At 47.4% G+C, this 23910-nt stretch overlaps 2 protein-coding genes across 4 annotated transcripts in view; one reads left to right on the forward strand and one right to left on the reverse strand.

Moving 5' to 3' along the window:
* LOC124274666 (synaptophysin-like) overlaps nt 1-2106 on the forward strand; it is a 134575-nt gene extending 132469 nt beyond the window's left edge. The window contains exon 8 of the mRNA XM_046710026.1: nt 27-2106. The gene's annotated coding sequence lies outside the window, so the exon portion shown is untranslated. The remainder of the gene's footprint in view (nt 1-26) is intronic.
* LOC124274665 (MTRF1L release factor glutamine methyltransferase-like) lies at nt 2088-23910 on the reverse strand. Of its 3 annotated transcripts, none has more exons than XM_046710025.1 (10): nt 23854-23910; nt 22333-22875; nt 21614-21696; nt 21040-21133; nt 20251-20370; nt 19698-19812; nt 18206-18299; nt 16298-16393; nt 12343-12450; nt 2088-3039 (listed from the first exon to the last, which is right to left on the reverse strand). In XM_046710025.1, the coding sequence occupies exons 2-10, from the start codon at nt 22816-22818 to the stop codon at nt 2997-2999; spliced, it is 1239 nt and encodes a 412-aa protein (XP_046565981.1). In that variant the 5' UTR covers nt 22819-22875; nt 23854-23910; the 3' UTR covers nt 2088-2996. The 3 variants fall into 3 exon arrangements, with proteins under 3 accessions (XP_046565981.1, XP_046565979.1, XP_046565980.1); XM_046710023.1 differs by having other exon boundaries at nt 23616-23894; XM_046710024.1 differs by having other exon boundaries at nt 23798-23879.

The following is a 23910-nucleotide window of genomic DNA, read 5'->3' on the forward strand; positions in this document are numbered from 1 at the left end:
ATTGGACCTATCCCAAAATGCAGTAGACCTATCCCATAATGCACTGAAACGATCCCATAATGCAGTGGACCTATCACAAAATGCAGTAGACCTACCCCGTAAAGCACTGAACCAATCCCATAATGCAGTGTAACTGTCTCATCTTGTCCTTCCCTTTGTTAGGTACAACCAAAATCAGGTCACATCAAATAATCTGAAATGTTATGTTAAACATCATTACCCCCAATACATCAATGTCTAACTGGCTTGTCATATTGGTTATTTGGCTTTGAGGATCAACACTTGTGTAAATAACAGCCATAGTGTCACATACCATCCTCAATGGGGAATTATTGGGCCATCATCTGGGGCAAGTTTATTCTTGTTAAAGAACACATACTGTTCATTCTAGACTGGTGTAGAAATATCTAACTCTGATAGTTGTATAAGTAAAGGGCCACTAACTGGATCAACGAAGGTCCTTAATCTGTATTATATCTTGTTCACGGTTTGCATGGATATTTAGTCTAGTTGGAGTCATCTCCCTTGCACTGCACAGAGATTTTCCTCATACTGTATTTTTGTGCGATTTGACAAAGAGTTTACTGTTTGTATTTTGCTGAGTGTATTTTTGTATTAGCTGGAGTCTTCCTCAGGATCTGTACAACAGAAAATAAATGTCTGGGTGGTTGCTATTTTATCAACATTGTGACAAGAATGTTTTCTACCCACTCAATTTCAATTCAACTCATTGACAATTGTTATGTTTAATCTACTTTCTTATTCAAGAGATTCATGGCTTATGAGAACTGACATCTCAGTAAAACAAGAATGATCTCAAAACATCACACCCTGTTAGTTCTATTCTTCTGTCAGAGCCAAGTTTTAACATCCGAAATGTTGTGTATTTTAACTCTTTGTTGTACATATAAAGGGACACTTTCTCTATTCTGAAGTTTACATACTTGAGCCACAACACAAAAATGTTTGTGATTTGGATTTATTTCATTTGTTTGTACAAACCTGTCTGACTGTAATGCAATCAAATGACAGCTATTCTGATTCATAATTTTTTAAAAATATTTCAGACTCATGTTTCTGTAACAGAAATCTGCCAACCATTGACAGAAACATGGCTTCCTATGCCACAGTAATAGGGTCACCATTTTGTTTTGGAGGAGTCCGTCGATTAAAACATTTGCATAAACTACATTCCATTTGGAAATAGGTGGCCTTGACCTCAGGGCGAGCATTACAATGTGAGTGATGAATTTCATTGCATCTTGTCGATGTGATATGCCTTGTTTTGCTTCTGTTGTTTGTATTTTGAATACTATTGTATCTGGTGTTTGATATGGGTTGAAATGTAGATATGTATATTATTCATTTTGTGTGTGGAGCTACCATTTTGTTAGTACAAGTGATGAAGTGTCAACAGTTCTTGTCATCGACATGCTCCTGTACTTTACGAATGATTCACATGTAATCAGGTCAAATATTCTGTTCAGAAAAAGAAATATTGGTCCAAACCAATCCAGTTTCTACTTTAGTATGCCAGGGGGCGAAAGAAACAAATGTTTACCAGCAGTACTGTGTATATAAGCAGCCACCAGGTATATTCTGAAAAGCCAAGAAAACATCATCTGTCACAGGCTTCACCCACTGTAAACATGCAGCATCTGGGTTGTGGGCACGGTGGTCAGTCATGCTGACTGCCTGTTTGATTCTCTATCTGCTCTCCCCAATTATTGCTGGAATATTGCTAATAGTGGAGTAGAACCAGACTCACTCACTCACTCCAGGGTCTGGGGACACACAAGGGGTGAAGACCTTAATGAATACTACACCAGTAATAACTGAAGTCAGTTGGATATTGTAGACCATATTTCATCTATTGAGCATCAAATACGGTGTGTTTATGACTATTTATTCCTGTTTTTAATCCATGCTTATCGAGTTCTTGTATGCTGTTCATTCCTTCATGTTATAACATGGTAATAACCAATGTTCAGGATCTCATGTCCTGACGTACTGTTCTGCTAGTTCCTGTTGAACCATTCATTCTGTAGTTTTGGTCCTTTAGTTGTTTGTATGAACAATAACGCTAATAAATTGGTTTATTTATTATGTGCCATTCTTGTTTTTAAACAATGAGGAAACAAGTGTCAGAAACTGGCCTTACAGTAGGAGACATCACCACCCATCAAGGTGGCGCCAGTGATAGATATTATAATACATTAAGAGACATTCAAACCCATGGGAGTATCTCAAACTTACAGAAACTGATTTATTACCCATATGGTGAACCATAACTGGTGTCATACATGCACATATCACTTCAGCCTAGCCACTATTGTTTCTGCATTTCGTCGTCTGTGATGTCAACGAAGGGGGGCCATCACACTTGCTTACCGTGTTTTACTGCACAAACGTTCATGAATAAAATTTGATAATAAAGAAATTGTTACACTCGAGCAAGTGTGTCATATGACTTATACGAAACTCATGCAAAATTATGTATTGCTCGAAGCGACAACATTTCACTAAAGTCGTATGACACACTTGCTCTTGTAATAATCTCTATATATTATTATTTACATTTATCACTTTTGCATAACAATAAGAAAAACTTGTACATATTTATCGCTGCCTCTATGCAAGTTAAGGGCTAGATCTGCTTTGATCAACATAAACATGTGTGGGATTCAAACACATGATCACTGGGTTCTGGTACACCTAAGGGAGGCAACTCTAAACCACTAACTGCAGCATGAGTCCAGAACTATGCCTTGGTTAATCATTTGATTAAAATGAGTGTACAGCAAGAATATAATGATCTAAGCTGTATAATCCTTAGTTTACCGACCACCCAAAAGAATTCCAAAACATTCTGAATAGATAATTATCGTAATACTGAACCCCACTGTACGCAGGTGATCAAGAAGCACATTGGTGAATCTTTGGCTTGCGATCCCTTGACTATATGTAAACAACCTCCACCCGTTACATCCACCTCTTCATCTGGTACAGCCAGAATACTGAAGGACACAAAATCGATCCCTGAAACAAAATGTTGAATTAAACGAGGAAGATGTCTGCATTACGTGCATGAAGCAGCCCGACATTTTCCTGATTGCTCTCCACCAGAATGAATGAATGAATGAACCCATCCATCTATTCATCATACATTTATATACCAGACATATCCAGCTTCTAGTATCTGCTGACAGGTGTTTCCTTCCCTGAATCTATGCTTTCAATGTATCATTCTCAACTCCTTGGTAAGGGTGAAATGGTATACCATGGTATTTTGCTTTCGTTTGAGTATACATAATGGAATCCAAAGATTCGGTATTTTCGGTTTTTGTACCGCCATTTCATTAACCGTTTTAAACTTATTCGAAAATGTCAAGAAATCGAATCATTTTGTCAAAATCTTTCCATTTCTTTGCTGGTTGGCTCTTCTTGTCAATTTTCTGCATTATGATGGTATCTCACATACTGAACTGAAATGAACCAAACCGAAAGTTACTGAAGCCGGGTACCACAATACGTACCGTACCGTACCGTACAGTAGTAAGGGCGTACCGTTTCACCCCTACTCCTGGGGAGTATACAACCCAAGCTGTCATGGGGTAATGTTTCCACCATCTGGTGATCTAATTCTGACCACTGACTGGAGATTTACTGGCTCGACTGGATTTTGTATAGCCATGGGCTAGCAGGCCAGTGGCTATTTCACACACTCGATACTACAGTCCCCAAGATCCTCTACCTGGCAGTGAAGTCCTGCAGTGTCCTGAGATACTATAGTCTCCCTGCTCCCCTACCGGTACCCACCTGGCAGTGAAGTCCTGCAGTGTCCTGAGATACTATAGTCTCCCTGCTCCCCTACCTGTACCCACCTGGCAGTGAAGTCCTGCAGTGTCCTGAGATACTATAGTCCCCCTGATCCCCTACCTGTACCCACCTGGCAGTGAAGTCCTGCAGTGTCCTGAGATACTATAGTCCCCTGCTCCCCTACCTGTACCCACCTGGCAGTGAAGTCCTGCAGTGTCCTGAGATACTATAGTCCCCTGCTCCCCACCTGTACCCACCTGGCAGTGAAGTCCTGCAGTGTCCTGAGATACTATAGTCTCTCCTGATCCCTACCTGTACCCACCTGGCAGTGAAGTCCTGCAGTGTCCTGAGATACTATAGTCCCCCCTGCTCCCCCACCTGTACCCACCTGGCAGTGAAGTCCTGCAGTGTCCTGAGATACTATAGTCTCCCTGATCCCCCACCTGTACCCACCTGGCAGTGAAGTCCTGCAGTGTCCTGAGATACTATAGTCCCCCTGCTCCCCTACCTGTACCCACCTGGCAGTGAAGTCCTGCAGTGTCCTGAGATACTATAGTCCCCCTGCTAGTCCCCCCCCCACCTGTACCCACCTGGCAGTGAAGTCCTGCAGTGTCCTGAGATACTACAGTCCCCCTGCTCCCCCACCTGTACCCACCTGGCAGTGAAGTCCCTGCAGTGTCCTGAGATACTATAGTCTCCCTGATCCCCACCTGTACCTGGCCTGGCAGTGAAGTCCTGCAGTGTCCTGAGATACTATAGTCCCCCTGCTACCCACCTGGCAGTGAAGTCCTGCAGTGTCCTGAGATACTATAGTCCCCTGCTGGCCCCTGTCCTGAGATACTATACCTGTACCCACCTGGCAGTGAAGTCCTGCAGTGTCCTGAGATACTATAGTCCCCCTGCTCCCCTACCTGTACCCACCTGGCAGTGAAGTCCTGCAGTGTCCTGAGAGATACTATAGTCCCCCTGCTACCCCACCTGGCAGTGAAGTCCTGCAGTGTCCTGAGAGACTATAGTCTCCCTGATCCCCCACCTGTACCCACCTGGCAGTGAAGTCCTGCAGTGTGCTGAGATACTATAGTCCCCCTGCTCCCCCACCTGTACCCACCTGGCAGTGAAGTCCTGCAGTGTCCTGAGATACTATAGTCTCCCTGATCCCCTACCTGTACCCACCTGGCAGTGAAGGTCCTGCAGTGTCCTGAGATACTATAGTCTCCCTGATCCCCCACCTGTACCCACCTGGCAGTGAAGTCCTGCAGTGTCCTGAGATACTATAGTGTACCCCCTGATCCCCCACCTGTACCCACCTGGCAGTGAAGTCCTGCAGTGTCCTGAGAGACTATAGTCTCCCTGATCCCCCACCTGTACCCACCTGGCAGTGAAGTCCTGCAGTGTCCTGAGATACTATAGTCCCCCCTGCTCCCCTACCTGTACCCACCTGGCAGTGAAGTCCTGCAGTGTCCTGAGATACTATAGTCCCCCCTGCTACCCCACCTGTACCCACCTGGCAGTGAAGTCCTGCAGTGTCCTGAGATACTAGTCCTGCAGTGAGATACTAGTCCCCTGATCCCCCACCTGTACCCAGCCTGGCAGTGAAGTCCTGCAGTGTCCTGAGATACTATAGTCCCCCCTGCTACCCCCCCCACCTGGCAGTGAAGTCCTGCAGTGTCCTGAGATACTATAGTCCCCCTGCTCCCCCACCTGTACCCACCTGGCAGTGAAGTCTTGTCCTGAGACACTATAGTCCTGAGATACTATAGAGACTATAGTCCCCCTGCTCCCTACCTGTACCCACCTGGCAGTGAAGTCCTGCAGTGTCCTGAGATACTATAGTCTCCCTTCTGCAGTACCCACCTGGCTGAAGTCCTGCAGTGTCCTGAGACCCTATAGTCTCCCTGATCCCCCACTTTACCCCACCTGGCAGTGAAGTCCTGCAGTGTCCTGAGATACTATAGTCTCCCTGATCCCCCACCTGTACCCACCTGGCAGTGAAGTCCTGCAGTGTCCTGAGATACTATAGTCTCCCCTGCTCCCCTACCTGTACCCACCTGGCAGTGAAGTCCTGCAGTGTCCTGAGATACTATAGTCTCCCCTGCTCCCCTACCTGTACCCACCTGGCAGTGAAGTCCTGCAGTGTCCTGAGATACTATAGTCTGAGATCCCCTGCCACCTGTACCCACCTGGCAGTGAAGTCCTGCAGTGTCCTGAGATACTATAGTCCCCTGATCCCCCACCTGTACCCACCTGGCAGTGAAGTCCTGCAGTGTCCTGAGATACTATAGTCCCCTGCTCCCTACCTGTACCCACCTGGCAGTGAAGTCCTGCAGTGTCCTGAGATACTATAGTCCCCCTGCTCCCCACCTGTACCCACCTGGCAGTGAAGTCCTGCAGTGTCCTGAGAGATACTATAGTCCCCTGCTACCCCCACCTGGCAGTGAAGTGTTGCAGTGTCCCTATAGTCCCCTGCTCCCCACCTGGCACCTGGCAGTGAAGTCCTGCAGTGTCCTGAGATACTATAGTCCCCTGCTCCCCTACCTGTACCCACCTGGCAGTGAAGTCCTGCAGTGTCCTGAGATACTATAGTCCCCCTGATCCGGCAGTGAAGTCCCCCACTTGTACCCACCTGGCACCTGTAGTCCTGCAGTGTCCTGAGATACCCACCTGATCCCCCAGTGAAGTGTCCTGCAGTGTCCTGAGATACTATAGTCCCCCTGATCCCCTACCTGTACCCACCCCTGGCAGTGAAGTCCTGCAGTGTCCTGAGATACTATAGTCCCCCTGCTCCCCTACCCCACCTGGCAGTGAAGTCCTGCAGTGTCCTGAGATACTATAGTCTCCCCTACCCCCACCTGGCAGTGAAGTCCTGCAGTGTCCTGAGATACTATAGTCTCCCTGATCCCCTACCTGTACCCACCTGGCAGTGAAGTCCTGCAGTGTCCTGAGATACTATAGTCCCCCTGCTCCCCTACCTGTACCCACCTGGCAGTGAAGTCCTGCAGTGTCCTCCGAGACTATAGTCTCCCTGATCCCCCACTTGTACCCACCTGGCAGTGAAGTCCTGCAGTGTCCTGAGATACTAAAGTCTCCCTGATCCCCCACCTGTACCCACCTGGCAGTGAAGTGTTGCAGTGTCTTGAGAGACTATAGTCTCCCTGATCCCCTACCTGTACCCACCTGGCAGTGAAGTCCTGCAGTGTCCTGAGATACTATAGTCCCCCCTGCTCCCCCACCTGGCAGTGAAGTCCTGCAGTGTCCTGAGATACTATAGTCTCCCCTCCCCCCCACCTGGCAGTGAAGTCCTGCAGTGTCCTGAGATACTATAGTCTCCCTGATCCCCTACCTGTACCCACCTGGCAGTGAAGTCCTGCAGTGTCCTGAGATACTATAGTCCCCCCTGCTCCCCCACCTGGCAGTGAAGTCCTGCAGTGTCCTGAGATACTATAGTCTCCCTGCTCCCCCACCTGGCAGTGAAGTGTTGCAGTGTCCTGAGATACTATAGTCTCCTTCCTCCCCTACCTGCTCCCACCTGGCAGTGAAGTCCTGCAGTGTCCTGAGATACTATAGTCTCCCCTGCTCCCCCACCTGGCAGTGAAGTCCTGCAGTGTCCTGAGATACTATAGTCTCCCTGATCCCCTACCTGTACCCACCTGGCAGTGAAGTCCTGCAGTGTCCTGAGATACTATAGTCCCCCTGCTCCCCCACCTGGCAGTGAAGTCCTGCAGTGTCCTGAGATACTATAGTCTCCCTGCTCCCCCACCTGGCAGTGAAGTGTTGCAGTGTCCTGAGATACTATAGTCTCCTTCCTCCCCTACCTGCTCCCACCTGGCAGTGAAGTCCTGCAGTGTCCTGAGATACTATAGTCCCCCTGCTCCCCCACCTGGCAGTGAAGTCCTGCAGTGTCCTGAGATACTATAGTCTCCCCTGCTCCCCCACCTGGCAGTGAAGTCCTGCAGTGTCCTGAGATACTATAGTCTCCCTGATCCCCTACCTGTACCCACCTGGCAGTGAAGTCCTGCAGTGTCCTGAGATACTATAGTCTCCCCTGCTCCCCCACCTGGCAGTGAAGTCCTGCAGTGTCCTGAGATACTATAGTCTCCCTGATCCCCTACCTGTACCCACCTGGCAGTGAAGTCCTGCAGTGTCCTGAGATACTATAGTCTCCTTCCTCCCCTACCTGCTCCCACCTGGCAGTGAAGTCCTGCAGTGTCCTGAGATACTATAGTCTCCCCTGCTCCCCCACCTGGCAGTGAAGTCCTGCAGTGTCCTGAGATACTATAGTCCCCCCTGCTCCCCTACCTGTACCCACCTGGCAGTGAAGTCCTGCAGCGTCCTGAGATACTATAGTCCCCCTGCTCCCCTACCTGTACCCACCTGGCAGTGAAGTCCTGCAGTGTCCTGAGATACTATAGTCCCCCCTGCTACCCCACCTGGCAGTGAAGTCCTGCAGTGACCTGAGAGACTATAGTCTCCCTGATCCCCCACCTGTACCCACCTGGCAGTGAAGTCGTGCAGTGTGCTGAGATACTATAGTCCCCCTGCTCCCCCACCTGTACCCACCTGGCAGTGAAGTCCTGCAGTGTCCTGAGATACTATAGTCTCCCTGATCCCCTACCTGTACCCACCTGGCAGTGAAGTCCTGCAGTGTCCTGAGATACTATAGTCTCCCTGATCCCCCACCTGTACCCACCTGGCAGTGAAGTCCTGCAGTGTCCTGAGATACTATAGTCTCCCTGATCCCCCACCTGTACCCACCTGGCAGTGAAGTCCTGCAGTGTCCTGAGAGACTATAGTCTCCCTGATCCCCCACCTGTACCCACCTGGCAGTGAAGTCCTGCAGTGTCCTGAGATACTATAGTCCCCCTGCTCCCCTACCTGTACCCACCTGGCAGTGAAGTCCTGCAGTGTCCTGAGATACTATAGTCCCCCCTGCTACCCCACCTGTACCCACCTTGCAGTGAAGTCCTGCAGTGTCTTGAGATACTATAGTCTCCCTGATCCCCCACCTGTACCCGCCTGGCAGTGAAGTCCTGCAGTGTCCTGAGACACTATAGTCCCCCCTGCTACCCCACCTGGCAGTGAAGTCCTGCAGTGTCCTGAGATACTATAGTCCCCCCTGCTCCCCTACCTGTACCCACCTGGCAGTGAAGTCTTGCAGCGTCCTGAGATACTATAGTCCCCCTGCTCCCCTACCTGTACCCACCTGGCAGTGAAGTCCTGCAGTGTCCTGAGATACTATAGTTCCCCCTGCTACCCCACCTGGCAGTGAAGTCCTGCAGTGTCCTGAGAGACTATAGTCTCCCTGATCCCCCACCTGTACCCACCTTGCAGTGAAGTCCTGCAGTGTCCTGAGATACTATAGTCTCCCTGCTCCCCTACCTGTACCCACCTGGCAGTGAAGTCCTGCAGTGTCCTGAGATACTATAGTCTCCCTCCTCCCCTACCGGTACCCACCTGGCAGTGAAGTCCTGCAGTGTCCTGAGATACTATAGTCCCCCCTGCTACCCCACCTGGCAGTGAAGTCCTGCAGTGTCCTGAGATACTATAGTCTCCCTGATCCCCCACCTGTACCCGCCTGGCAGTGAAGTCCTGCAGTGTCCTGAGACACTATAGTCCCCCCTGCTACCCCACCTGTACCCACCTGGCAGTGAAGTCCTGCAGTGTCCTGAGATACTATAGTCCCCCTGCTCCCCTACCTGTACCCACCTGGCAGTGAAGTCCTGCAGCGTCCTGAGATACTATAGTCCCCCTGCTCCCCTACCTGTACCCACCTGGCAGTGAAGTCCTGCAGTGTCCTGAGATACTATAGTCCCCCCTGCTACCCCACCTGGCAGTGAAGTGTTGCAGTGTCCTGAGATACTATAGTCCCCCTGCTCCCCTACCTGTACCCACCTGGCAGTGAAGTCCTGCAGTGTCCTGAGATACTATAGTCCCCCTGCTCCCCTACCTGTACCCACCTGGCAGTGAAGTCCTGCAGTGTCCTCCGAGACTATAGTCTCCCTGATCCCCCACTTGTACCCACCTGGCAGTGAAGTCCTGCAGTGTCCTGAGATACTAAAGTCTCCCTGATCCCCCACCTGTACCCACCTGGCAGTGAAGTGTTGCAGTGTCTTGAGAGACTATAGTCTCCCTGATCCCCTACCTGTACCCACCTGGCAGTGAAGTCCTGCAGTGTCCTGAGATACTATAGTCCCCCCTGCTCCCCCACCTGGCAGTGAAGTCCTGCAGTGTCCTGAGATACTATAGTCTCCCCTCCCCCCCACCTGGCAGTGAAGTCCTGCAGTGTCCTGAGATACTATAGTCTCCCTGATCCCCTACCTGTACCCACCTGGCAGTGAAGTCCTGCAGTGTCCTGAGATACTATAGTCCCCCCTGCTCCCCCACCTGGCAGTGAAGTCCTGCAGTGTCCTGAGATACTATAGTCTCCCTGCTCCCCCACCTGGCAGTGAAGTGTTGCAGTGTCCTGAGATACTATAGTCTCCTTCCTCCCCTACCTGCTCCCACCTGGCAGTGAAGTCCTGCAGTGTCCTGAGATACTATAGTCTCCCCTGCTCCCCCACCTGGCAGTGAAGTCCTGCAGTGTCCTGAGATACTATAGTCTCCCTGATCCCCTACCTGTACCCACCTGGCAGTGAAGTCCTGCAGTGTCCTGAGATACTATAGTCCCCCCTGCTCCCCCACCTGGCAGTGAAGTCCTGCAGTGTCCTGAGATACTATAGTCTCCCTGCTCCCCCACCTGGCAGTGAAGTGTTGCAGTGTCCTGAGATACTATAGTCTCCTTCCTCCCCTACCTGCTCCCACCTGGCAGTGAAGTCCTGCAGTGTCCTGAGATACTATAGTCCCCCTGCTCCCCCACCTGGCAGTGAAGTCCTGCAGTGTCCTGAGATACTATAGTCTCCCCTGCTCCCCCACCTGGCAGTGAAGTCCTGCAGTGTCCTGAGATACTATAGTCTCCCTGATCCCCTACCTGTACCCACCTGGCAGTGAAGTCCTGCAGTGTCCTGAGATACTATAGTCCCCCCTGCTCCCCCACCTGGCAGTGAAGTCCTGCAGTGTCCTGAGATACTATAGTCTCCCTGCTCCCCCACCTGGCAGTGAAGTGTTGCAGTGTCCTGAGATACTATAGCCTCCTTCCTCCCCTACCTGCTCCCACCTGGCAGTGAAGTCCTGCAGTGTCCTGAGATACTATAGTCTCCCCTGCTCCCCCACCTGGCAGTGAAGTCCTGCAGTGTCCTGAGATACTATAGTCTCCCTGATCCCCTACCTGTACCCACCTGGCAGTGTGAAGTCCTGCAGTGTCCTGAGATACTATAGTCCCCCTGCTCCCCCACCTGGCAGTGAAGTCCTGCAGTGTCCTGAGATACTATAGTCTCCCTGCTCCCCCACCTGGCAGTGAAGTGTTGCAGTGTCCTGAGATACTATAGTCTCCTTGCTCCCCTACCTGCTCCCACCTGGCAGTGAAGTCCTGCAGTGTCCTGAGATACTATAGTCTCCCCTGCTCCCCCACCTGGCAGTGAAGTGTTGCAGTGTCCTGAGATACTATAGTCTCCTTCCTCCCCTACCTGCTCCCACCTGGCAGTGAAGTCCTGCAGTGTCCTGAGATACTATAGTCTCCCCTGCTCCCCCACCTGGCAGTGAAGTCCTGCAGTGTCCTGAGATACTATAGTCTCCCTGATCCCCTACCTGTACCCACCTGGCAGTGAAGTCCTGCAGTGTCCTGAGATACTATAGTCCCCCTGCTCCCCCACCTGGCAGTGAAGTGTTGCAGTGTCCTGAGATACTATAGTCTCCTTCCTCCCCTACCTGCTCCCACCTGGCAGTGAAGTCCTGCAGTGTCCTGAGATACTATAGTCTCCCCTGCTCCCCCACCTGGCAGTGAAGTCCTGCAGTGTCCTGAGATACTATAGTCTCCCTGATCCCCTACCTGTACCCACCTGGCAGTGAAGTCCTGCAGTGTCCTGAGATACTATAGTCCCCCTGCTCCCCCACCTGGCAGTGAAGTCCTGCAGTGTCCTGAGATACTATAGTCTCCCTGCTCCCCCACCTGGCAGTGAAGTGTTGCAGTGTCCTGAGATACTATAGTCTCCTTCCTCCCCTACCTGCTCCCACCTGGCAGTGAAGTCCTGCAGTGTCCTGAGATACTATAGTCTCCCTGCTCCCCCACCTGGCAGTGAAGTGTTGCAGTGTCCTGAGATACTATAGTCTTCTTGCTCCCCTACCTGCTCCCACCTCGCAGTGAAGTCCTGCAGTGTCCTGAGATACTATAGTCTCCCTGCTCCCCCACCTGGCAGTGAAGTGTTGCAGTATCCTGAGATACTATAGTCTCCTTGCTCCCCTACCTGCTCCCACCTGGCAGTGAAGTCCTGCAGTGTCCTGAGATACGATAGTCCACCCTGCTACCCCACCTGGCAGTGAAGTGTTGCAGTTTCCTGAGATACTATAGTCTCCTTGCTCCCCTACCTGCTCCCACCTGGCAGTGAAGTCCTGCAGTGTCCTGAGATACTATAGTCCCCTACCTGTACCCACCTGGCAGTGAAGTCCTGCAGTGTCCTGAGATACCGGAGGCCCCCTGTTTCCTCCACCAAGCTCTGTATCCTCACAGGATGGGGAGTGTCCACCTCCAGCCAGAGAGTGCTGCAACACACGAGCCAACTGATGAGGGCTTTGACCAGAGTCACAGACAGATAACATGTCAGCTGTATGAGAGAGCGTGACCAGAGTCACAGACAGATAACATGTCAGCTGTATGAGGGAGAGCGTGACCAGAGTCACAGACAGATAATATGTCAGCTGTATGAGGGAGAGCGTGACCAGAGTCACAGATAGATAATATGTCAGCTGTATGAGGGAGAGCGTGACCAGAGTCACAGACAGATAATATGTCAGCTGTATGAGGGAGAGCGTGACCAGAGTCACAGATAGATAATATGTCAGCTGTATGAGGGAGAGCATGACCAGAGTCACAGATAGATAATATGTCAGCTGTATGAGGGAGAGCGTGACCAGAGTCACAGATAGATAATATGTCAGCTGTATGAGGGAGAGCATGACCAGAGTCACAGATAGATAATATGTCAGCTGTATGAGGGAGAGCATGACCAGAGTCACAGATAGATAATATGTCAGCTGTATGAGGGAGAGCGTGACCAGAGTCACAGATAGATAACATGTCAGCTGTATGAGGGAGAGGCAGGGCTCAGAGACTACTACTACTGAATGGTTCGGGAACCAAGAAACAAAATCAAGAGAATCTGCTTTTTAACCCACAATCATGGTTTTCCTGTAATGCATGAAGGATACAACCCTGCACAGTGAACTGTCTTGCACAGAATTTCCATAACAACTGTTTCCGGCTTACAACTTCATCAACCTTTCTCTGGAGTATTGTGTGCCACCACTGCCATGCCATATGTGTGAGAGTGAAAGCAGATGAATATCCAATGACATTGTCGATGGACTTTAGTAAATTTGTTATCAAGTCAGATGTCCGTGACAGTGAACCTACTCCGTGTGTAACAGTGAACTTACCCCTTGTGTGTGACAGTGAACCTACCCCTTGTGTGTGACAGTGAACCTACCCCTTGTGTGTGACAGTGAACCTACCCCTTGTGTGTGACAGTGAACCTACTCCGTGTGTAACAGTGAACACTACCCCTTGTGTGTAACAGTGAACCTACCCCTTGTGTGTGACAGTGAACCTACCCCTTGTGTGTAACAGTGAACCTACCCCTTGTGTGTGACAGTGAACCTACCCCTTGTGTGACAGTGAACCTACCCCTTGTGTGTGACAGTGAACCTACCCCTTGTGTGTGACAGTGAACCTACCCCTTGTGTGTGACAGTGAACCTACCCCTTGTGTGTGACAGTGAACCTACCCCTTTGTGTGACAGTGAACCTACCCCTTGTGTGACAGTGAACCTACCCCTTGTGTGTGACAGTGAACCTACCCCTTGTGTGTGACAGTGAACCTACCCCTTCTGTGTGACAGTGAACCTACCCCTTGTGTGTGACAGTGAACCTACCCCTTGTGTGTGACAGTGAACCTACCCCTTGTGTGTGACAGTGAACCTACTCCTTGTGTGTGACAGTGAACCTATCCCTTGTGTGTGACAGTGAACCTATCCCTTGTGTGTGACAGTGAACACTACCCCTTGTGTGACAGTGAACACTACCCCTTGTGTGACAGTGAATATACCTTGTGTGACAGTTAACACTACCCCTTGTGTGACAGTTAACACTACCCCTTGTGTGTGACAGTGAATATACCCCTTGTGTGTGACAGTGAACCTATCCCTTGTGTGTGACAGTGAATATACCCCTTGTGTGTGACAGTGAACACTACCCCTTGTGTGACAGTGAACACTACCCCTTGTGTGACAGTGAATATACCTTGTGTGACAGTTAACACTACCCCTTGTGTGACAGTTAACACTACCCCTTGTGTGTGACAGTGAACACTCCCCCTTGTGTGACAGTGAACACTACCCCTTGTGTGACAGTGAACCTACCCCTTGTGTGGCAGTGAACCTACCCCTTGTGTGGCAGTGAACCTACCCCTTGTGTGACAGTGAACCTACCCCTTGTGTGTAACAGTGAACCTACCCCTTGTGTGACAGTGAACATACCCCTTGTGTGACAGTGAATATACCCCTTGTGTGTGACAGTAAACACTACCCCTTGTGTGACAGTGAACACTACCCCTTGTGTGTGACAGTGAACCTACCCCTTGTGTGTAACAGTGAACCTACCCCTTGTGTTACAGTGAACCTACCCCTTGTGTGACAGTGAATATACCCCTTGTGTGTGACAGTAAACACTACCCCTTGTGTGACAGTGAACACTACCCCTTGTGTGTGACAGTGAACACTACCCCTTGTGTGACAGTGAATATACACCTTGTGTGACAGTGAACCCCTTGACAGTGACTTGTGTGTGAGTGAACACTACCCCTTTGTGTGACAGTGAACACTACCCCTTGTGTGACAGTGAACCTACCCCTTGTGTGACAGTGAACCTACCCCTTGTGTGACAGTAAACGTACACCTTGTGTGACAGTGAACCAACCTCTTGTGTGTGACTGAACACTACCCCTTGTGTGTGACAGTGAACCAACCCCTTGTGTGACAGTGAACCAACCCTTTGTGTGACAGTGAACCTACCCCTTGTGAGTAACAGTGAACCTATCCCTTGTGTGACAGTGAACCTACCCCTTGTGTGACAGTGAACCTACCCCTTGTGTGACAGTGAACCAACCCTTGTGTGACAGTGAACCAACCCCTTGTGTGACAGTGAACCTACCCCTTGTGTGTGACAGTGAACCTACTCTGTGTGTAACAGTGAACACTACCCCTTGTGTGTGACAGTGAACCTACCCCTTGTGTGTGACAGTGAACCTACCCCTTGTGTGTGACAGTGAACCTACCCCTTGTGTGACAGTGAACCTACCCCTTGTGTGTGACAGTGAACCTACCCCTTGTGTGTGACAGTGAACCTACCCCTTGTGTGTGACAGTGAACCTACCCCTAGTGTGTGACAGTGAACCTACCCCTGTGTGTGACAGTGAACCTACCCCTTGTGTGTGACAGTGAACCTACTCCTTGTGTGTGACAGTGAACCTACCCCTTGTGTGTAACAGTGAACCTACCCCTTGTGTGTAACAGTGAACCTACCCCTTGTGTGACAGTGAACATACCCCTTGTGTGTGACAGTGAACCTACCCCTTGTGTGACAGTGAATATACCCCTTGTGTGTGACAGTGAACACTACCCCTTGTGTGACAGTTAACACTACCCCTTGTGTGACAGTGAACCTACTCCTTGTGTGTGACAGTTAACACTACCCCTTGTGTGTGGCAGTGAACCTACCCCTTGTGTGTGACAGTGAACACTCCCCCTTGTGTGACAGTGAACCTACCCCTTGTGTGGCAGTGAACCTACCCGTTGTGTGGCAGTGAACCTACCCCTTGTGTGACAGTGAACCTACCCCTTGTGTGTAACAGTGAACCTACCCCTTGTGTGACAGTGAACCTACCCCTTGTGTGACAGTGAATATACCCCTTGTGTGTGACAGTAAACACTACCCCTTGTGTGTGACAGTAAACACTACCCCTTGTGTGACAGTGAACACTACCCCTTGTGTGTGACAGTGAACACTACCCCTTGTGTGACAGTGAATATACACCTTGTGTGACAGTGAACCTACCCCTTGTGTGACAGTGAACACTACCCCTTGTGTGTGACAGTGAACACTACCCCTTGTGTGACAGTGAACCTACCCCTTGTGTGACAGTGAACCTACCCCTTGTGTGACAGTAAACGTACACCTTGTGTGACAGTGAACCAACCCCTTGTGTGACAGTGAACCAACCCTTTGTGTGACAGTGAACCTACCACTTGTGTGACAGTGAACCTACCACTTGTGTGACAATGAACCAACCCCTTGTGTGACAGTGAACCAACCCCTTGTGTGACAGTGAACCTACCCCTTGTGTGTCAACAGAGACTGGGCCTTGGTAAGAACATGTCTGACAACATCTAGACCGTCTCCTCCACCATGAAGAGCAGTATGGTCCTCATACCTTTTAACAAAAGTCAGTGTTGTCAATTTAGAAGTTTCAATTGACAATTCCTGTAAATATTAATCTATACCTTCCTTTTTTACACAATAGAGCCAGGGTACTGTAGTTCACCTTTATTTGTTGTTTTAACGCCACACTCAGCAATGTTTTATTGTGGCTTAAATAGTTGTTGGTTGGTTGGTTGTTTAACGCCACACTCAGCAATATTCCAGCTATACGACGGCGGTCTGTTAATAACCGTGTCTGGACCAGACAATCCAGTAATCAACCAAGTGTGAACAAGTCAGCGAGCCTGACCTCGACAAGCAGGGGTTGCTGAACATCAATTCTAACCCGTAGCTCACCTCGACATGCTGTCAGCAGCCAAAACAGAGGATAAGCTGTCACAATTGCTACTCAATAGTATGAGTACAAATCTCAAAGTTTTCATCAAAATGGGAGACAAGTACATGAAATATCAACTTCATCTCTGTAACCACACATGCCAAACTTCACTACATACTTTACAAACGGGGCTGATAAATTTACATAGAGGTTTTTCAATGCATTAGGCTAAATTTTAACATTTGAATTTGAATTCCAATAACTCAAAATAGAACGACTGTCTCAAAGCTAAGGCATCAATGACTATTACTATTATTATTAGTTTTAATCAATGTGCATCTACTTTCATTTACTCAAGAAGTGTCAACATTAACCAAAGTGTGACAATGCGACAATCTCCCTTCTATGATTCCATACTATCCCTCAGCCATGAGAGATCTCTGTAAAAAGGAGGAATTCTGACAATACAAATACAAAAGTAAAAGGTCAGAATATCCTGCGATGACATTCATCCTAAACACATGCAAAGGCTAGTCAAAACATACCATTTTCAAGATAATACTTTGAAACAATATTAAACCAATAAAGCCATATACGAACTGAGAGTGAGTGAGTGAGTGAGTGAATGAGTGAGTGAGGTTTGAGGGGGATAATATAAATATTACAAAATTGTACCAAAGTTTTACATTGGACATTTCTATTTGGCAAGAAGGTCTCTTTGTCCTCTGATAACCATACTGACTGGTCTCGACCTGTCCTTGCTTCAATCAGCACTGACAGCAGGCATATTGTTTTCACCACTACATCATTCCTAAAGCTATTTCAATACCTTTTCTGACCATGACTTTAATAAGACCTTGTAATGACAGCTAGCATCAAAGTTAGAGTTTGCTGTGAAATTTGAGGACTAATATGAAGGCTAATGACCAGTTCATGATTGTTGAAGACATAACGATCTGTAATCGGATACTATTCCATGAAGATAATGTTACAACAAAGCTTTCAGCTCAATTATGGAGATCACCATGATAAAAGTACATCAAACGTAGTGTTTCTGATTATTAACTCAGACATTGGCATCTAAATCTCTGCCTATAAAACAATGCCCAGAACACCACGAAATACAACTGATATTTATGTCAAGTGATATTTTATACATGTTTATGAATCAAATTTGTCATCTTGTGTTCATTCACCTGAAGCACTGATGTAAACTACTTGATAAGATGTACACCCATTTGTCTAGTCCCCCTTGTCTGCAGCTCTGCCAGCGATCACAGACATCACTGAGGCCACTGACATGAAATGGCAGTTTTCACAAATCTTGTACCCCGGAATCAGGATTGCACAAGTTGTTACTACACTCTGGGCACTCAGCGATATAAGCTTGATGAAGAAAGGTCACACTGAAGTTGAAATCCCAAAGTGAACCCTGTCATCATTTTAAAATAGATACTGTTAGAGTAAGAGAGGTGAAGGCCACTGTACCGGGAGACTTGGGGGTCCAGTGTGCCCATGTCCTCCGTGTTGACATAGGGCGGGTTGCTCACAATCACGTCAAACACACCCAGCTGACCTGTGTCTGAAAGATGGAGTGAGTGAGTGAGTGTGTGTGTGTGTGTGTGTGTGTGTGAGAGAGAGAGAGTGTGGGTGGGTAGGTGGGTGAGTGAGGGAGTGAGCAAGTGCGAGCATGTCTGTACACGCAACTTTTAGATGAAATTTCCCAAATGAGGTTCAATGAAGCTTTCAAACAACAACATCAACAGGAGCGCCACTCATTGCAACCCCAGATGTTGACATGAAGTGAGGGTAATTGTACTACACTTCATGACACAGAGAAAGGCAAAAAACGAAAAATTTGGTTTAAATAACTTCCGGCTTGCTTAAACTATATCTTAGGCAAAGGTCAAGGAGAGCAAGCAAGTTGGTATTTTACTGGCATTTAAATGTTTTGAAAAAATGAATAATGTTGTTTAATAAAGTCACAGACAGTTCAGTTTTGTGACAGGCAAGTCTTGGTGAGACGGAGCAAGGACTGACGGCATCACCAACAATCCTTTAGATGCATCCCACATTTCATAACCAGAAAATATTTTATGAATGCTTCAATCAGTTTAGTAATCTCTGTCTCTAACATGACCGTTGATATTTTGTTACAAGGTTCGTCAAATTATGTCAGCTTGTCGTGCAGAGTTAAGACCCTTTGGCATTCCAGTATCCCATGATTGTGGTTTGAATCCAAGATTCACAATAATGATGATCTCTGATGTTTCAGTTACATTGATGGGGAACAGGTCACTTACCGGTGCCGATATCTGTGTGTATCTGGGAACTTATACCTAATGACAATCTTTTGTAAAGGTAACTCGCAGCCTGATCACCTGCTTTGCTATAAAGGTGATATCCAGGTGTACCAGGTAACTCACCTGCACTGATATCCAGATGTACCAAATAACTCACTTGTACTGATATCCAGGTGTACCAGGTAACTCACCTGTACTGATATCCTCCTGTAACAGGTAACTCACCGTAACTCACCTGCACTGATATCCAGGTGTACCAGGTAACTCACCTGCACTGATATCCAGGTGTACCAGGTAACTCACCTGCACTGATATCCAGGTGTACCAAGTAACTCACCTGCACGGATATCCAGGTGTACTAAGTAACTCACCTGTACTGATATCCAGGTGTACCAGGTAACTCACCTGTACTGATATCCTCCTGTAACAGGTAACTCGCCTGCACTGATATCCAGGTGTAACAGGTAACTCACCTGTACTGATATCCAGGTGTACCAGGTAACTCACCTGTACTGATATCCTCCTGTACCAGGTAACTCACCTGCACTGATATCCAGGTGTACCAGGTAACTCACCTGCACTGATATCCAGGTGTACCAGGTAACTCACCTGCACTGATATCCAGGTGTACCAGGTAACTCACCTGTACTGATATCCAGGTGTACTAGGTAACTCACCTGCACTGATATCCAGGTGTATCACATTCAGCCTGTCTGTCAGCCCTAGGCAGGTGGCATTATGTGCAGTCAGTTCACAGGCGTGTGTTGTCTTGTCAATAGCTACTGCCTCCATCTGAAGTCACATGTGAAAACTTCTGCTTATCTACCCCAACACAAATGTGAAAAATATGTGAAAGAGATTAGAAATGTTGTCTGTTATTTCAGTAACAAAAGTCAGATATAACAGGAGTTGAAGCTATCTGTTGACATGGCATAATTAAAATTTAAACTTGTCTTTGATTTTGTGTTCATTTCAACTGGATCAACAGGGCTTTCAGAAATCTTTACCTACAAATACTCTGGGGACATGTGCAAGAATAGGTACGGACAGAGAAAGGATCATTACTGGAGGAAGATAATATTTTTTAACACAATCAGAAGATCCTGTCAAGATCTAAGGGAGGCAACTCTTCACTGTGATCTAGAAACACCTAGCATGCCAATAATCCAAATCAAATTTGTTTCAAGAAGGAAACATAATTCTACTTTCAAGAACATTGCATTTTAGAACCTGTGGAAATTCTTTCAGCAGAGCAAGAGTTATGGCCCCTGATCCACATCCAATCTCGAGCAACCTTATTTGTTGATGCTCCAAGCCCTTGAGATATGACTTTATAACACCAACCAGCTCCTAGATAATAATAAAGTTATGTTAGAAGTCGTTAACTGATCAAGGAGAATGATGGGAAAGTACATATACGCAAAGTGTTTTCAGAGCAGGCCAAGGTCACCTGCAGATTTACCCACACTAAAATGAACCTGAGGATAAGGTTTCAAATGTGAAATTGAGCAATTATATCTGTAGGTGACATGACAAATTAATGAACATGCCCCATGAAAAAAGTCAGATAACCTATTCGAGGTTTATATAAGCATTATTCTTCTGGCTGACACACCAAAATTCCATCTATATACATGCCCTGCAATTAAAACTACATTGGGGTGTAAAACAACACTGACTCACTATGATTGATTATGAAGATGGTATGTTTAGTTTATTTGATTTTCATGTGTCACAAGTGTCAAACTCAGCATCACTCGAGATATATGGCAGCAGTCTGAACAAAATTGAGTCTGGATCATACAATCCAGTGATCAACAGCATGAGCAGTGATCTCAGCAGTTGGGACACGATGACATGTGTCAACCAAGTCAGAGAGCCTGACCACCTGATCCCGTTAGTCGCCTTTCAAGACAAGCATGGGTTGCTGAAGACCAATTCTATCCTAAATTCTTTATGGGTTTTGATTTATACTGAAGCGTATCACAGATTCTGGTGCTACACTGTGTGTCAGCTCACCTCCGTCTCTGGCCTGGGAATAAATACCGGCTGTCTCATTTTCAGCACGATATCACAGAAGTCCCACTCTCCCAGGATGTACTGTACAGGCATTCTGCAACATGGTGATATAATACTTATGTAAGCATGGCTTGATCAACACAAGTCATCCACGTGTTACTGGCATGGCTTATTTGTGTTACATCACATTACTCTATGCCTTCAAGGAGTAATATCTTTATTTGCCTTTTTCCATAAGAATCTCATACCACACTGCCCCAACACTATCCCCACCCTATTTGAACACTTCCCATCTTCTTCTCATCCTAACACAATCACATCCAACCCTGCCCTAACACAATCCCAAACCCATCCATAACACAATCTTAGCCAACACCCAAACATCTTCCCACCCTTACACCATCCTCAATTAACATTTTCTGTAACCATGGTAACAGTAACATTTTTAAACCAAGCATAACCAAGAGTTCTTCCCCTCTTCATCTCCAGTGCAATCTCCCTTCAACCTACCACGACCCACACCACCTCCCCACCAATGTTTCTGACATCTCCCAGCTTGGTACTACGGACTTACCTCTGTTGTCTTAGTTTCACCATCTCCCACACACGCTCCACCTCCGGACCGGTCAGTTCACGGTCAGCAGACACACCATGGAGCTGCCAACACACACAATCAGGATTCACCAATTATACATGATAAACAATAAATATACACAAACACGTCAGCATGGCGTTAGAGATGTGGAACCTGGAAGTGAGTGAGTGAGGTTAAATGCTGCTCTTAGCAATATTCCAGCAATATCACGGTCGGGGACACCAGAAATGGGCTTCACACGTTGTACTCATGTGGGGGAATAGAACCTGGGTCTTTGGCCTGATGAGCAAACACTTTAACCACTAGGCTACCCTACCAGTATGACTGGAGTTTGGTGCTGCATAAATGTACTACTTCCGTTGTTGCTGTTGTTAGCATTATCAAAACAAAAAACAGTTAGTGAGTGAGTTTAGTTTTACGCTGCCCTCTGCAATATTCCAACTAAATGGCAGCGGTCTATAAATAATAGAGCCTGGACCAGACAATCCAATCATCAACAGCATGAGCAACGATCTACACAATTGGGATACGATGACATGTGTCAACCAAGTCAGTGATTCTAACCATCCGATCTCGTTAGCCACCTCTTACGACAAGCATGGTTTACTGAAGTTGAAGATCAATTCTAACCCGGATCTTCACGGGTACAAGAAACAGGTCTAACGATTGTACCTAGATACAGTGAATGTAAGCAATACCGTTGACATTCCTAGGACATGAGCAATGAAGAATTCCACAGACTTCCTTGGTTCCAGAACTCCCAGTTCCACCAGGACCTGCTGCATTTCTTCCAAGACATCTCCCACAGGACGATTACAGCGGTCACTTGTTGTACACAAGGACCTTTCCATGCTCATGTTCAAGTGGGAATTTCGGTATTCGGTTAACCTCTTGCTTCCAGTCAAAGAACATGTGTTTGCAGCAAAGGACCTTGACACTGAGTCTAGGTAATGATGTTTGCTTGCAGTGTGCTTGCTTGCAGAGATTGACTGACAGATACTTACACAGGGCATGTTAGAGTATCTACCATCATTGGATGCTTTAGTTGAAGACTTAGCTTTCTGTAGATGTTGTGGGCTTGGTGCACAAAGCCTTGCTACAAACTGAGATAATGAAAGAGTCGGCTTGCAGGTCTTGCTGAGAGGTGCACACACAGATGGTCTTGCACAGGCTTGAAAGAACATTATTCTTGCTCACTTAGGATTCTGTACTTTGGAAACAGCAGGTCATTATGACTCGGTCTGCAATGACAAATCACAGGAATGAGCACTTACCCAAGGTACACAGTCAATTCATATAATACAAATATTGAATACTGTTACCACTGTGCTATATCTAACACACTGACTACACCTACTATATCTGAGGATACTTCTAAAGTGTTTACTCAATCGCAAATGATCTGGCCACCTCACTGTTTAGCATGTTGAAAGCAATATTTCAGCTATGTGATGGCAGCCTGTATCTAATTATGTCTGGACCAGACAATCATGTGATTGCTTTCATGAGCAAAATTCCACGCCGCCATATTGCTACAATGTAGGTCAAAGTTACCTCCAGGTCCAAGTCTCACAATGTTAAGGTAAAATTAATTTACTTCCAACTGATACTGATTTTAGTATTACATAAGCCCATGCCAAATTGATTTCTGTGTGAATGCATGAAGGTGTTCAATGCCTTATATTGCAAAGCTGACTTGATGACTACAAAAAGAAATGTTACACGTTGACTACACTGCATACCTACCTACCATATTGGATTATTTCACGTGATGATCATAAAATTAACTAACAGATGTTCGGCCTATCCGGTGGGATCGAACGACGAACGCGAACGCAAAAGCGAAAAATGTCTTTTCCACAAATTCCAGTGTGACACGAGAGAGGCTGAAACTCTAAACCCCATAAACAAAACATGTACACCCTTATTAGTATGTAATTTTTGTGAGACATACATTTGCCTCACATATAAGGAATTTTACCATTTGATGGCGATTCATTCCATCCATTCCAAGACTGACTGATGAAATTGACTGAAGCGGCAGGAAAATGGCGGAAGCCTTGGTTAATGCTGTCAAGAAAGTGGTTCGCACAAATTTCGGGCGCGACGGTGGACGGTTTCCAGTGTAATGCATTCTTGTCAAGGAAATTAGCACTGTCATACCCTAATTTTCCCTCAACAGTTGCTATAAAACAGATGCTGAAAAGAACATGATTTACACTGCTATGCTCCACGTGATAGTTGGGCGCTGACATTTTGGATGAAGCATTATGGGA

This window comes from Haliotis rubra, unplaced genomic scaffold (assembly GCF_003918875.1).
Source record: "Haliotis rubra isolate DU_JTF1 unplaced genomic scaffold, ASM391887v1 Scf193, whole genome shotgun sequence".
NCBI lineage: Eukaryota > Metazoa > Mollusca > Gastropoda > Lepetellida > Haliotidae > Haliotis > Haliotis rubra.